The 13,919-nt window shown below is 53.1% G+C and overlaps 1 protein-coding gene across 1 annotated transcript; it reads left to right on the top strand.

Annotated features, from left to right (window-relative positions):
• The first annotated feature begins 476 nt into the window (after positions 1 to 476).
• GPX4 (glutathione peroxidase 4) lies at positions 477 to 9,557 on the top strand. The gene is made up of 7 exons (XM_036755249.1): positions 477 to 676; positions 6,419 to 6,513; positions 6,784 to 6,928; positions 7,205 to 7,356; positions 7,619 to 7,643; positions 8,986 to 9,045; positions 9,318 to 9,557. The coding sequence occupies exons 1-7, from the start codon at positions 593 to 595 to the stop codon at positions 9,348 to 9,350; spliced, it is 594 nt and encodes a 197-aa protein (XP_036611144.1). The 5' UTR covers positions 477 to 592; the 3' UTR covers positions 9,351 to 9,557.
• The last annotated feature ends 4,362 nt before the right edge of the window (positions 9,558 to 13,919 follow it).

Here is a 13,919-nt window from a genome sequence, read left to right as displayed (position 1 = left end):
GGACTTTGTGGCTTAGTTGGTAAACTAGGCTTCTCCTCCATTACTAATTACACTTCTACATCACCATTAGGCAGATTAAGTAGGCTGAAACTGGACCCTGGAGCCACTAGACCGGTATAGGCCACAGTTATACAATCTATGGGAGAAACTAAGGCAGTAATCCCGCGAGTTGGGTGACAGATTGGGGATTTGGGGCACATGGTCCGGGTAAACAAGCCGCACAGTTACAGCCGCAGTCCCTAAACCGACAGGCGCCCTCGTTAACAACTCTGACAGCAGCATCAATACCCTGGGGCCACGAGAAAGCAGGGAGTCAGGTGCTCAGCCGACCTAGGGGGTCTCCACAATCTGCCCCGCCCCACTCCTGACCACACCTCCAGCCCCGCCCCCAAGGCCCCAAAGCCCCGCCCCCACCACTCCGGCCTGTTGATTGGCTGGATGAGCCGCCTATCCGGCCCCACCACAATCGGACCAGTGATTGAAGGCCTGAGGGTGGGGCGATCCGGCACGGCCTGCCCCTCGGGCGCGCGTTGATTGGGGCGCTCGGGAGGGCGCCGCCTCTGGGGAAGGAGGCTCCCCCACCGCCGCAGAAATGAGTTTTAGCCGCCTCTACCGCCTGGTGAAGCCAGCTCTGCTGTGCGCAGCCCTGGCGGCCCCGGGCCTTTCCAGCAGCATGGTGAGCCTGGGCAGCCCTGCGCGGCCGCGGGAGGGGAGACTGCGGGGAGCCGGACCCGGCCGGGAGGGGGCCATTGAGCCCAACCCTCGCCCCGTGGGGCCGTTAGGGATCGGCGCTCGAGACCCGCTCCCCGCCGGCCCCCCGGCCGTCGGACGCAAGCCGCCCCTAGCCAGCCTCGGTCTGGCCCGGCTCCGGCTCAGATCCCTTCCCAAATCCCGGGGCTGGGGGCGGCGGGGAGGCGGGGGTGGGGGGTGGGGGGGGTTACCATGGGGGAGGGGGCTGCTGGCCGGACGTCAGCAGGCGATTGTTCTCCGAGACCCGAGTCGGAAAGGGGAGGGGCGGGCGCGGCCACCAGACCTCCCCACTGCCCTCCAGGCCGCACTGAGAAAAGAGGATGGGGCTGCGGGTTCAAATCCCGACTCTTCTGCTTGTTCCTTCCGCGCGTGCCCCGAGATGGCCGGAACGCCGGACGCTGGGGTCGCGAGACCCCCTCTGACAGCGGGGTGACTCTGGCAAACCCGTTCACTTCCCCGGGCCTCAGTTTCCTCATCTGTTAATGGTGGGAAGGTTGGGCAGTGTGGCCTCTGAGTCCCCTCGATCCGGAGCTGTGAACCTAAATCCCTGAGAAGGCCTTGGGTTCAACTTCTGCATCTGATGCTTCTAGTCTCTTTACCTCCCTGGGTCATCTTTTTTCCTTTCTGTAAGACGAGGGAGCGAGTTACATGCCCTGTGAGGACCCTCAGTTCCCCCATGACCCCTTCTGTAAGACAAGGCCCCCCAGACCCCTTCTAATTCCATTTACAGCAGGATCCCCCATCTTTTGTTGCTTCCTGGATCCCTTTGTCAGTCTGGATAGGTTCCCTTCTCAGAAGGATGTTTTTAAATAATTGCAGGAAATGCCAAATTTCAGTGAGCGCTTATTGAAAATAAAGATGTCTTTTTTCTTCATCCAAATTCATGGACCCCTTTCTCTTCCCTCTCCCCCCAACCCTAAGGCCATTGCAACCTCACCTTTTGGGGCCTGAAAATTCCCTAGCTGGTAAAGTAAGGGGGAGGGGGTGTTTTCAGCTCGAAAATTTTATCAATCTTAGGAGTCCTTGATCTGCGGTTGTCTTAATTATGACCTTGGGAAAGTCTTTTGCTCCCTGAGGCTTACTTTCCCCATCTGGAAAAGCAGGGTGGTGGCTCTTGTCCTCCTGGCCTACAGTCAACAACAGTTCCTCCTCTCCTGCTGGCCCTGGGCTGGGGAAGCCAAGCAGACAGAGGGAGGGTGTTGGGGATAGGCACATTAGCACAATGTAGCAGTTTTTCTGAAGTCTGCAAAGCCCAGGATTTTGTGTCATGGGAGCTGGGGTTATGAGGCAGGGCTTCTGGCGTTAATTTTGTTTATGGGCCCAAAAAGTGGATATTAGGCTCTGTTACTGGACTGAGTACATCAAATTGAACTCCTTTCTCCAGAAGTACAAAGCAGCCTATACTGTGTCCCCTTTTCTATCTGTTTATGGTGCTCCTGTCTCCCAGTCCCCAAGCCCTTTCCGTTCTAGCCCCATGACATCACTTATCTTTCTTCCTTTCCACCACTACCCCCCTAGCCCTCATCGCCTGGCTTGCTGTAATTAGCCTCCTAAATGGTCTTCCTGCCAGGGATCCTTCCACCAGTCCAGTCCATTCTTCTCCACTGTCCAAAAGACCTCTGTCTCTTCCAGGGACCCTTCCTGATGGACCCCAGCCTCTCTGAATCTCTTCTTGATCCCTCCTGTGTGCCAAATCATATTCCAACTTGTGTACTTCTGTGTACATACCTCTTCCTTCTCTCTACCCACTAGACTGACCACCCCTTGAAGCCCGAAGTTGGCTACCCTTTCATCTCTACCTCCTTAGCCTTGTATAACATTGACTTGACTGAACTCAATTGAGTGACTGCCTAGACACGGCCGGCAAGGATTGTTCCTCTTGCTTCCCAGTGTGTGGATAGGGAACTGGACTTAGGGGACAGTTTTGAAAGCTCTGAGGTAAGAGGTAGGCCAGGAGGCTGCTGAGTCATTTGAATCACAAGACCTCTGTTCTGGACTTTGAGTTGTGCTATCTGTGGTACTGGAGGCCTCTCTGTTCCCTGCCCTGCCCACTTTAGGCTTGGACTGACTGCTTTCACCAACCTCTGTAGGGCCTGGCCAAGCACACTCTAGTCTCCAGCTTGTAAATATTTTTGGGACTGGGGTTTGTTTTCCTCCCTGGGGTAATCTTATGGGTGTGTCCACTGTTTCTCCAGAAACTGCTCTGGCCTGCTTAGGAGGCCCTTGGAGGAGACCACAAGGACCAGCCAGGCATGGGCTGGCCAGACCTCATGTAGAGGACAGGGACTGAGCTGGTTCCTTGGTAACTTCCCCCCAAATAGGCCCATTGAGGGGAGACCGACTCAGAGTGCCACCCAGCATCCATCTTTGTTGGGCAAGTGAACGAAGAGACCTGGTGTAGGAGTATGGAGATGTAGGCTCCAGGCCTGCCCTTGCTCCTAATTCAGATCAGTTCAGCTAATGTGTGTGACATGTTTATGACCTGCCAGGTACCTGGGTCCAGGGTGGCACAAGCCATGGCTTCATGAGAGCCTCTAAGACCAGAGATTTCAGAGAAGGTGCACCGGGGAAGTCTCTGACTGGATGGATTTTTATGTGTCCCTAAGATACTGAATGCCAAGTTCTGGACATACAGAGGCAGGATGAAAACGGCTCTGCTCTCTGGGGGCTTCTGTTCTTGGGGGAGGCCCAACAGGCACACAGACCAGTCTATACAGAGTGGTTTGTGGGATCCTGGGCAAGGTTTAGCCTGCAGCTAGAGTGTTTGTCCCTTATTGTGGAGTGTTGTCTCCCCCACTAGACTATGAGCTCCTTGAGGGCAGGGCCTGTCTTTTGCCTCTGTTTGTAACTATAGTGCTTGACCTCTGGATTGAGTACGATACTTGGGGAATCAGTACATGATAGTTCTGTGGTTACAGGATAGTCCTGTTGTTACAAGAGAATTTCTTCAGAGGTCAGTTTGTCCTTGTGAAGGGGAAAGACAGTTTGTTTTACTGGGGCCCACTCATGAGTGCTTGGCATAGTGTCCTTGGGCTGAGGAGAAAAGTGTCAAGGATAGTGTTTTGAAGCTAGGGAGAAATGTGATCTTGGAATTGGGGTCCAGGCACAAGCACCCCATCAGAAGGACCTTAGGGATGATCTGGTATGAGGAGGATCCACCTGCCTCAAAGGGCTCTGGCTGCATCAGGGACCTGCAGGCCTAGACTGGTCTCCTGCCTCTGGTCCTGAAGGACATTGTGACCTTGGGGAAATTCTCTAACCTCTTGGAGCTTCAGTTTCCTGGCTTTGTGGGATTTAGAGCTTGAAGATATTCCTGTATGTAAAAGGAGGGGGTTGGACTAGCTAGACCATCTTTAAGGTTGCCTTCAGCTGCACTACCTTATGAGCCAAATGGAAAAACTTCATTTTTACTAGTGAGGAAACAGCCTGGAAACAGTGAAGGGATCTGGGGCCTAAAGGCCTACAGCAGAACTAGGCTAGGTGCCTCTAGGGCCTCTGGCTCCAATCCACCTCTTTCCACGGAACACTCAGCCTCTCGAGGCCATCCCAGCTCTTAGACTCTGCTCCTACGCTATGGAAACCCCTAATGTCCCCAGAAAAGAGCCCCCAGGGTGTCCTAGAAGTGAGTGGGACTGGCCCCGGGCCATTTACATAATGCCTTAAGGTTTCTGGTCTTGACTGTCCCTCACCAACTATTGTAGCAGCTTGGAGAGTGAGCTGGCCTTGGGGCCAGTCAGCCAGGAAGGCCTGGGTTCAAGTCCTTCCTCCAGGGCTCTGAGCAGCTAAGGCTATGTATTGCAGAGTTTCCTCATCCCTGAGTTCCCTGGCCCAGTGAAATCCTAGGTCTGGACCCCATCCTTTTAAGGTTTCAGAGCTCTTGACCTTTGCAGGGTTGTTAGGAGGATCAAACAGTGTAAGTGGCACATATGTAGCCCCCACATACTGATGGGGAAACTGAGGCCGAGAGGTTCAGTGACCTCCTGAAGGTCACGTAGGTAGTAAATGACTGAGGTAAGATTGGAACCCAGGTCCATCTGCTCCAACTCTCAGTGAAAAAGGTAGGGCTGTGCCCAGGTCAGGTGCTCACTGCCAATGGGCTGACTAGTTGCTGCTCTGCCAAGCGTGACTGCCGGGAAGGAGATGGAGCTGCTTGGGGACCTCTTCTCTCACCGGCTGCTCATCCTGGATCCCAGTGGAAGTCAAGAACTGGGTCAGGGTCCTCCCTCCTTCCCCAGCCAGAGATCCCTGAGTTCCTGCTGTGCCTAGCCCTGCCCTGGGGGCTGTCAGGAATAGGACACTCACAGTCAACCTCAGTGACCTTGCCAGGGCCCTTTCAACTCAGATTTGATGATCAACATTTTGATCTTTCTTAAAAATGTGTGCGTAGGTGGTGCAGTGTGTGCTGTGGCCTGCCTTGTGAGAGAGCTCTTCATAAGCCATCACATGATGTGGCGGTGTGCCCTATCTTTGTGGGAGACATGTCTGCATACAGTTGAACTCTCGAGTGGGCCGGGCCAAGGAGAGGAAGGAGATTATCTAGCCAGGTTTGGCCATCCCCCCACCCCAGGCTATGGGGGACTTTGCAGAATGGATGGAATGGCCCATGGCTGCTCTCTTCAGCTGTCTTGGAGCCTAGAGACCTTCCCAGAAAGGAGAGAGGCCACAACATAGGGAGGAGCCTCATAGGAAGAACAGTCCCTGTGGAGGAGGGTAATTCTAGTGGAAAGGTCTGCCACATCAGAGCTGAGGGGAACTTCTGAGGCCACAGAGGCCAGCCCCCTTGTTTCAATTCAGCAAGTAATTATTAGGCACCTTCTTTGTGCCAAGCACTGAGCTAGATACAAAACTTCAAGCCTCCATAAGGAGCTTACCTTGTACCAAGGTGGGGTGACATGTTCCTAACTCTGAACTCCATCCAGCATCATGGAGGGCTGGTGCCCTGGTGCTGGTGTTAGCATTTGTGGGGCCTCCACCTCCACCATCCCTCTCTCCTAGGTACCACTTATACCAAACAGTCTCTTTTCTGCTTTTAACTTTTTTTTTTAAATTAACAAGCATTAATTTTCTCTCCTCCCCCTGAAGAAAGAGAAAAACAAAACCCTTACAACAAATATATATGCAGTCTGACTTTGAAGGCCAGACATATGAGAAGACCCCTACCCACCACCCCATCCCTTTGCAGAGGGGAGGCCCACAAGCATTGTGCACTGCTCATACTTTCAGACTTTTTCTGATGTATCAATCAGTTTTGCTGATTTTTTTTCCTTTCTTTTTTATCTTTAAAAAATAGTATTATGTGGAATGGCTGGGGGAGGAGGGAAGGGTTACCAGGGGAAGATACAGTAATGTCAAAAAAAAAGACATCAATTTAAAGAAACAAAACAAATTTTCATAGTGAAGCAAAACAGTTTCCTGCATTGGCCACGTCCAGAAAACGTATTTCATTCCCTGCCCCACCCCCACAGGAGATCAGGGTCCAATGGAATCGTCCCCCCACTCATTTCACAGATGAGGAAACCTAGACCCAGTGAGTCTTGCCCGAGGACACAGAGGAAGCATTTGAACCCAGGTCCTCTGCTGCTGCCAGCCCAGAAGGAGTGACTGAGTGCCCCTGAGCCCTGGGTCGGTGCCGCATGTGGTGGGCTCACACCCTCTCTTTGTCCTATAGTGCGCTTCCCGCAATGATTGGAGATGTGCCAGGTCAATGCATGACTTTTCTGCTAAGGACATTGATGGTCGCATAGTGTCCTTGGATAAGTACAGGTGAGGAGAGGGAGGTGTGGCTTGAGTCTGGTAGGATCCCACATGGTGGGTGGGGGAGGGGGGTGGAGGAGGCCCTTCCCTGAGGCCGGTCCTGTAACCTGAGCTGGCCACTCGTCTAGAAGGCATGCTTGAATCTCGGGCCTCCAGCCAACAAGGAGCAGAGAATGTGCAGGAACAGTGGGCAGGCCTCTGGGAAATACAGTTATGGTTGCCACTGGCTGGGTGGGAGCCTGCCTGGGATGACCGCTGCCTCCTGCATCTCTCCTCCAGGGGCTATGTCTGCATCGTCACCAACGTAGCCTCACAATGAGGCAAGACGGATGTAAACTACACTCAGCTTGTCGACCTGCACGCCAGATATGCTGAGCATGGTTTACGGATTTTAGCTTTCCCCTGCAACCAGTTTGGGAGGCAGGTAGGTGGGGGGGGTGGCCTCTCCCCAGAGGGTAGGAGCCCAAGGGGGACCTTTGCCAGGGACACAAACTTGGGGGGGCTTTTGGACAGTGGGTATGCGGTGCCAAACCTGTTTCGTAATAATAGGCACAGGTCTAATGGAAGGGCAGGTTCTCAGAAGCAAGCGTTAGCTTGTCAAAATTAAGTGTATAGAAGCAGGAGCTCCTTGCTTGCAACTGGGCATCAAAGCCAGCTCCTCCACCTAGACCAATTGTACCCTGTCACCCTTCATCCCCAGGAGCCAGGGAGTAATGCAGAAATCCGAGAATTCGCTGCCGGCTACAATGTCAAGTTTGATATGTACAGCAAAATATGTGTCAACGGTGACGATGCCCACCCCCTATGGAAATGGATGAAAATCCAACCCAGAGGGAAGGGCATTTTGGGCAAGTGAGTACCAGCTGTGGGGGGAAAGAGCCCTGGGGTGGGGAGGGCAAGAAGGATGAGGCCTCAGCTCACCCAGGCCTAGAAATGTGACTGCTACGGGTGGAAAGGGAGATATGGGGGGCAGGGGAGGACAGAAGGATGAGGCCTCAGCTCGCCTAGGCTGCTGGGGGTGGGGAGGGCACTTTGGTCCATGAGATGACTGGGAATGGGTAGTGGGCTGGATGCTTGTTAGAGACCTCACCCTTCTGTTCACCTTCCTTTCTAGCGCAATAAAGTGGAACTTCACCAAGGTAAGCCTAGCCTAGTTGTCCTGGGGTGCAGTGGCGTCATGGGTTGCCACCACGGAATGGCTGTGACTGAGTCCTACCACTCTCCTGACGTCCCACCTCCCCCCTGGCCTCGGCTCCCTCTTTGGGCTCCTGGTCTCCTCTCTCCCTGCACTCTCCTCCACGTTCAACCTTTTAGATTTCTGCATATTCATGTGGGTGTGCACGGACACGTATATGTTTCAGCCCAGCTGCAGTAGTGGTAGAAATCATAGCCAGGATTTAGTGTTTTGCAGATCATTTCTTTTTTATTTGATCCTCTTAACAGTCCTAGAGGTGGGGAGTGGGAGTAATTGGCCGGTCAGCTCGAATTTATTAAGGGTCTACTGTGTGTGAGACAAGTTTAAGCAAAAATGAAACAGCCTGTTCACAAGGAGTTGATGTTCTCAGGATGGAACATCAGGGTGGTAACAGCCCCATTTGACACATAAGGAAAATGAGGCTTAGTTTACAGGACTTTTCCAGAGATCCATAACTAGGAGGGTTGGAATTGGGACTTGAACCTGGCTCTTCTGCTGGGCCTCCCAGGAAAAAACCAAATTCACAGCTTCCCTGATTAGCTAGCAGACACTGGAAGTGGGGTGAGGTTCTGCTATTCCTCTTCCTGGCTGATGCCTCCCAATGCCCCTCTGCAGTCAGCTGTCCAGGAAGTAGGACGGTCTGGCTCAGCAGGTCCTCAAGCCACAGGTGGAGGCCTGACTGTCAGCCATGTTGTGACAGGGATTCTCTCACAGGCTCATTGGTTTAAAGCTGGAAGGGCTGCCAATTGGGTCTGTTAAGTCTAGGTTGGACTAGGGGACCACTGAGGCCCCTTCCAACTCCGATGCTATGAGGAGGAGGAGAAGGGAGCTGAGCTGCTGGCAATGGCAGCTGACTGGGTAGGGCCAGGGAGGTTGGCGGTCGTGTGGGGAATGAAGGGGGAGTGGGAAAAGCCCTGGATTTGGAGTCAGAAGACCTGAATGTGACACCTGGTTTTGCATTAACCCTGTGAGGCAAGTTGCTTCTCTCTGGGCCTCTCCTCATTTGCAAAATGAGCATTCACCTAGCTGAGCTCCAGAGAGGGCATGGGGGCCAGTCATCCCGAGGCCCGGCTTCCAGGCCCGGCTCTGCTGCTTAACAAACGGCCTCCCTTCTCCGGGGCCCTGCTTCTTTATCAGAGAGGTTTGCAGTGTGGCCTGACCAGCTCCCATGGCGGCAGTCAGTGTTCCATAAAGCTGGTGGGCTGCCCCTGGGAGGGCACGGGGCTGCCCTCATGACTCTCCCTGTGTGGGCCCCCGCCTGATGGCTCTCCTCTTCCTCTTTGCAGTTTCTTATTGACAAAGACGGCTGTGTGGTGAAGCGGTACGGTCCCATGGAAGAGCCCCTGGTAGGTGTCTCCTCCCCTTGGTCCTGAGCAAAGCCACATGGACTTGCCTTAGTGCTTCCCAGGGAAACTGAATTCATTCTCGGGCCCTGTGGGGACCATGAGGAAGGGGAGGCCGATTCCCCAGCAGACCGTGGGGCCGTGGGCTGCGACAGATGGACCTGACCCCCAGACCTGTCTGCTGCCCAGGAGTGGTTCCAGTCTGGCCTTTGCCAGCAGGGCATCAGGAGCAGCTCCTGGCTGCCCTTGACCCTTCTCTCCCATTCTTCCTCCAGGTGATTGAGAAGGACCTGCCTTGCTACCTCTAGTTCCCCTTCCCTTCCTGCACCTGTCTCCCCCTTCCTCGGAGTCTTCCACCGGCACCAATGACGGTCTGCCTTCAAACCAGGCCCCTGGTGGGGTAGACCCGACAACCTGGCGTGCATCTCAGCTGGAAGAAGACCCTGGGGGCCTGTGGCGACAGCCTGCAGCCTCGAGCCCCTGGCTCATTCATTGGAATAAAAGGTTAAAAATAACTGCTGCTCGGGTCTCACTCTGTGGTACCTCCATTTGATCCTTGGCCTGAGGAGTAGGTGGCTCCTCTCATTGCTTATTTCCTCATCTGTACCAGCTCTGTCTCTAGAGAAGGGCTTTGCTGAAGGCCTAGTGCTGGGGGCTGGGTGCCTGGGGAGGAAGCATTCAAAGAGGCTGCCTTAGGCTTAGCATCTCCAGCTTCCTACCATGAAGGGGCCTCTGAGAGGGCCTCAGCCTGGGCTAAGCCAGTGCCAGGGGAAGGGGGGAGGGAGCTTAATCTCCATTCACTTCTCAGCCAGAGCAGGCCTTTGGCTCCAGGCCCTCTTGGCCTCCTGTTGGTTCCCCTCCCGGCTTCTCATGTTTGTTGTCACCAAGAATGGCTTTGTGTTAAGTGGCCGGGTAACTGCCTGCAGCCAGCCCTGGGCACAGGGGGAAGGGCACTGGAGCTGCAGGCAGAGGACTTTGGCTCAAATTGGGCTCTCCTTCTGCTGACTTGAACCCCAGGCCTCAGTTTTCTCACTTGTAAATTGAGAAGTTGGACTTCCAGGCTTAAAGTTTTGCCTGTGAACCCTCTCAGGAACTAGGAAGGAGTCTTTCAGGGTCTATCTCAGATGTGGCCGAGGATTTCACTCAAATCTCTCATTAATGGGGGGAAAAGGGCCCTTCCCCTCTGCTGGAGAGGGAGCTGTGATGGCAAGGAGCCTCCTGGTTGTTTCTTGTGCTTCTGGTGTGGGTCGGGGGCAGAATTGGAGCCTTGGGGAATGCAGGTGTCAAGGACACTGTTGAGTTCTGTGTCCTGCTCTGTGTCTCTACAGTGCTCTGGGCTCTAGCCTATTGGTTCTGTGGACCCCTCAGGGGTCAGCCTGGGGAAACATCATGTTGTAAAATAAATGCATAAAAGAAGATCCAGAGAATTACAAAGGAAATTATCAAAGGAAATTCCGAGAAGCTCCCCAGGGAGTGACTTTCAGGGAGGCATCTTGAGGCCCCAACTCTTTCTCTTCACCCCCATAAATAGGGGGCTAGTCCTGTGTATTGTCCCCCAAAGGTAATTGTGGCCCCACTGCAGCCCAGCCCCGGCTTCCGTCCCACTGACTGAGTGCCCCGACTCAGTGGTCATATTTCATTTGGCTGTGATGCTGCTGGTGAATAGACCAGAGGTCACCTATGCCAAGGCTTAATGCTACCTCCCCCGTGGTTTGTGCAGGGCTCACAGGACAGGAAGCAGTGGAAGGAGGGCTAAGAGTGGGAGGAGGTCCAAGTATCACTTGGCAAAAGGAGAAGGTTGATTCTCAGAATTTGTCCATTTGGGCGAGGTAGGAAAACAAAGAACTCAGTTTAGACTGGGGGTTACTGTGGCAACACCTGCCAGGTGAGCCAGGTAGTGATGCACAGACTGTGGGAGGCAGCACTCAAGGAGGTTTGAGGACAGGCCCCCCAAAAATGCGCACTTTAATTTGATAGTACCCTCCCTCGCCTTTCCAGCAAAACAAGACCCAGGCCTGAGTAGGAGGTTGGCAGGGAACAGGCCTCCAGGCTCTGAGCCTAGCAAGTCAGGGAGATTAGAGTGTGGGCCAACGGTCAGATTCACCAGAGCTTCCACATTCCCTTGTCATTCAGCCTGACAACCTGGATCCAAACGACGTTGTCAGAGACTAGGGCAGATCTGCTTCTCACCGAGTATAAGCAGTGTGCATGGTGATCATGGCCTTGCCAGGTTAGAGTCATCAGGGACCAACTCACCAAGGCATTACCCATAATCCCTAAACTGGGAGCCCAGAGACCCAAAGTTTTGTCCCAGCTGTGCTGCTGACTAAATGAGCTTGGGTCAAGCCCTTCTCTTTGGGTCTTCATTCCCTCTTCTCTAAACTGAGGGGTTGATTGGGGCTTTTGAAGGGAACTGACAGGGGAGCTATGGTACATACATTGAGATACTTGGGTGGGGACAAATGAGCCAAGGAAGTTTAGAGGTCTCTGTGTTGCACCTGGCCCTTCATGTCAAGCAGGAGCCTCTGAAACAAGTCACATACTGTGACCAAAATGTCATTCTTCTGTCAGTGGTCCCCTCCTGACAGGAAGGGCCTGTTATACTCTGGAGATTCCCTGACCTGGCAATGTCAGTGGCACATGGCAGTCCCTCCTAAGCGGTGGCCACCGGGCTCTCCTTAAAAGCGCTCAGCAAATAAGGCTTTAAAAGTATGGCCAATTAAGGTTACCTGGTAGAGGGTTCTAATCCAAGCCCATAGCATGTCAAGAGACTTCCTTCTCTTTCTAGAAGACTCAGCCTTACCTCAGGAGATATGGACAGTATTGGAATACTATGTGGGTGGAACTCCAGGCAAGGAGAACAGATTTTTTGCTGGAGTCCAGAAACCCCAGGAAAGTCCAGTGCTTTCTTGGATTCAAGTGGTTCTTTCATATGCGGGGTATTGGGTATGCCTTGTCCACCATTTTTAGATGAGGACAAGGACTTGGCACTAAACTTGAGTTCATTCAGGACCCACTCTCCAGTCATGCTTTGCTGCCCGTGTCTCAAAACCATCTGAGATTTGAACCTTGGACCCAGAGGCACCAAAGGGCCTGCACTTCCCAGGGATTCATTACAGGACCTTAGCGCTTGTTCCACATAGTATCTTTTGGGTGTGTTTCATCTCTCATCATCTTGGTATAAGGGTACAAAGTGAGTTCGGTCTGGCTCAGGGGACCTGATCATGAGGTATTATTTACTGACATAGAACTCCCTGAGATATCCACTCCCTCCAGTTTCCTAGGGTTGCAAGTTTGTCACTCCCATGGAAGCTAATGCCTTCTTCCTTGCAACAACTCCATGCTCAGTCCCTGCAGGATCCTGGAAGGTGGAGGCCCCAGTTAATTGCTCCCTCCCCCATTCTATGGCAAATGAGCCCCCACCTTCCCCTCTCTCCCCTCTGATTCATAGTCACTGTCTGTTGAGTCAAAAATACTGCTATCTGTCCCTTTGCTTTCATCTTTCTCCACCTCAGTCCCTTCCCTCCATGGTCCACACCCTCCGCTGTTCTCTGGCTCCTCTTGCCCTCTGGGACTCCTCTGTACCCTAGATTTCTTCATTACCTGCTATTGCCAACATCATGTGGCATTAATACAGATTTCATCCCTGGCCGCCCTCTGCAGGGTGGCTTCTGTCCCATCTCCTGCTCCTTGACACACTGGGCTGGGATCTCTCACTGCTGCCCTGAGACCCAGCCTCTTCTGCCCATTACTCTTACCCTCTTACTGTAAGGTCACGCCATCTGTCTAAATCACCCCATTTCTATGTTACTCTTGCCCCTTTAGCAAGGAACTGTCTCCCTCTGCACCCTTACCGCCTGCCCACTTGCCTTTTCAGCATACCTTGGTCTGTGTCCAACCTCTTCCATTCCTATGACCTACATCTTTGGTCTGACTTGGCCACATAGGGGGCCGTGCCTTCACTATCTCCCCATCCTTCATTGCCACTTTCATCCCCTCCAGCTCAGAATTCCCTTTTCTGATCGTTATCTTCCACCTCACCACTGCAAGGCAGTCCTTTTATTCTTCATTGAATGCCTCAGCTGTTCCAAACCTCCTTCTGCCCACTCAGAAGAGGACCTCACTGACTCGACTGAGAAGATGAAGTCTATCCATCATGCGTTCCCCCTTCAGCCAGACTCCCTACCTCAGAAGCTTTTACCTCATCATCATCTGTTCTTTCCCTTTGTCCCAGTCTTTGAGGAAGTGGCCTCAGTCCCATCCCATTGGGGTTCCACAGGAGCTTGTCCCAGGGACCACTCCTCATTCCTTTTTCAGTCTCTCATCTGTAGGTGCCAACCCCACTGCCTACAACCATTCCCAGATTTTCCCATCATTAAAAAACAAACCCAAAACAAACCAAAACACCCTTAATTTGTTCCTCCCATCCACCCAAGCTGTATCTATACTCCCTTTCACTGAGGTCTACTTCCCCACCAATCACTTCTCAACCCTTTACAGTCAGACTTGAGACCCCACTCCACTCTTGGAGACCACATTTTCCAACTTTGGAATGTCTTCAATGCCCTTTTTTCAGCCCTCCTCACCCTCTCTGCATCCTTCCCCCTACCCACTGTCTTTTTCCTTGGCTCCGACAACATTGCCTTCCTCTGGAGCTGCCTGACTTCTTTTCAGCCTCCTTTTCTGGTTTACCAGCCATCCGTCATTCCCGAAACATGGGTGTCCCTCGAGGCTCGGTCTCATGCCCTGTTGTCACTTTCTCTCGTGGTGATTTCATCACCCCTCATGGGTCCAATTATCATTGCGCTCGATAACTCCAACATCTATATATCCAGCCCTAATATCTCTTCTGAGCTCTAATCCACTTTCCAACTGCC

The sequence above is a fragment of the Trichosurus vulpecula genome, chromosome 1, assembly GCF_011100635.1.
Source record: "Trichosurus vulpecula isolate mTriVul1 chromosome 1, mTriVul1.pri, whole genome shotgun sequence".
NCBI classification, from domain to species: Eukaryota; Metazoa; Chordata; class Mammalia; order Diprotodontia; family Phalangeridae; genus Trichosurus; species Trichosurus vulpecula.
Note: the sequence above shows the minus strand (reverse complement) of the source record. Positions and strands in the feature narration are given on the sequence as shown.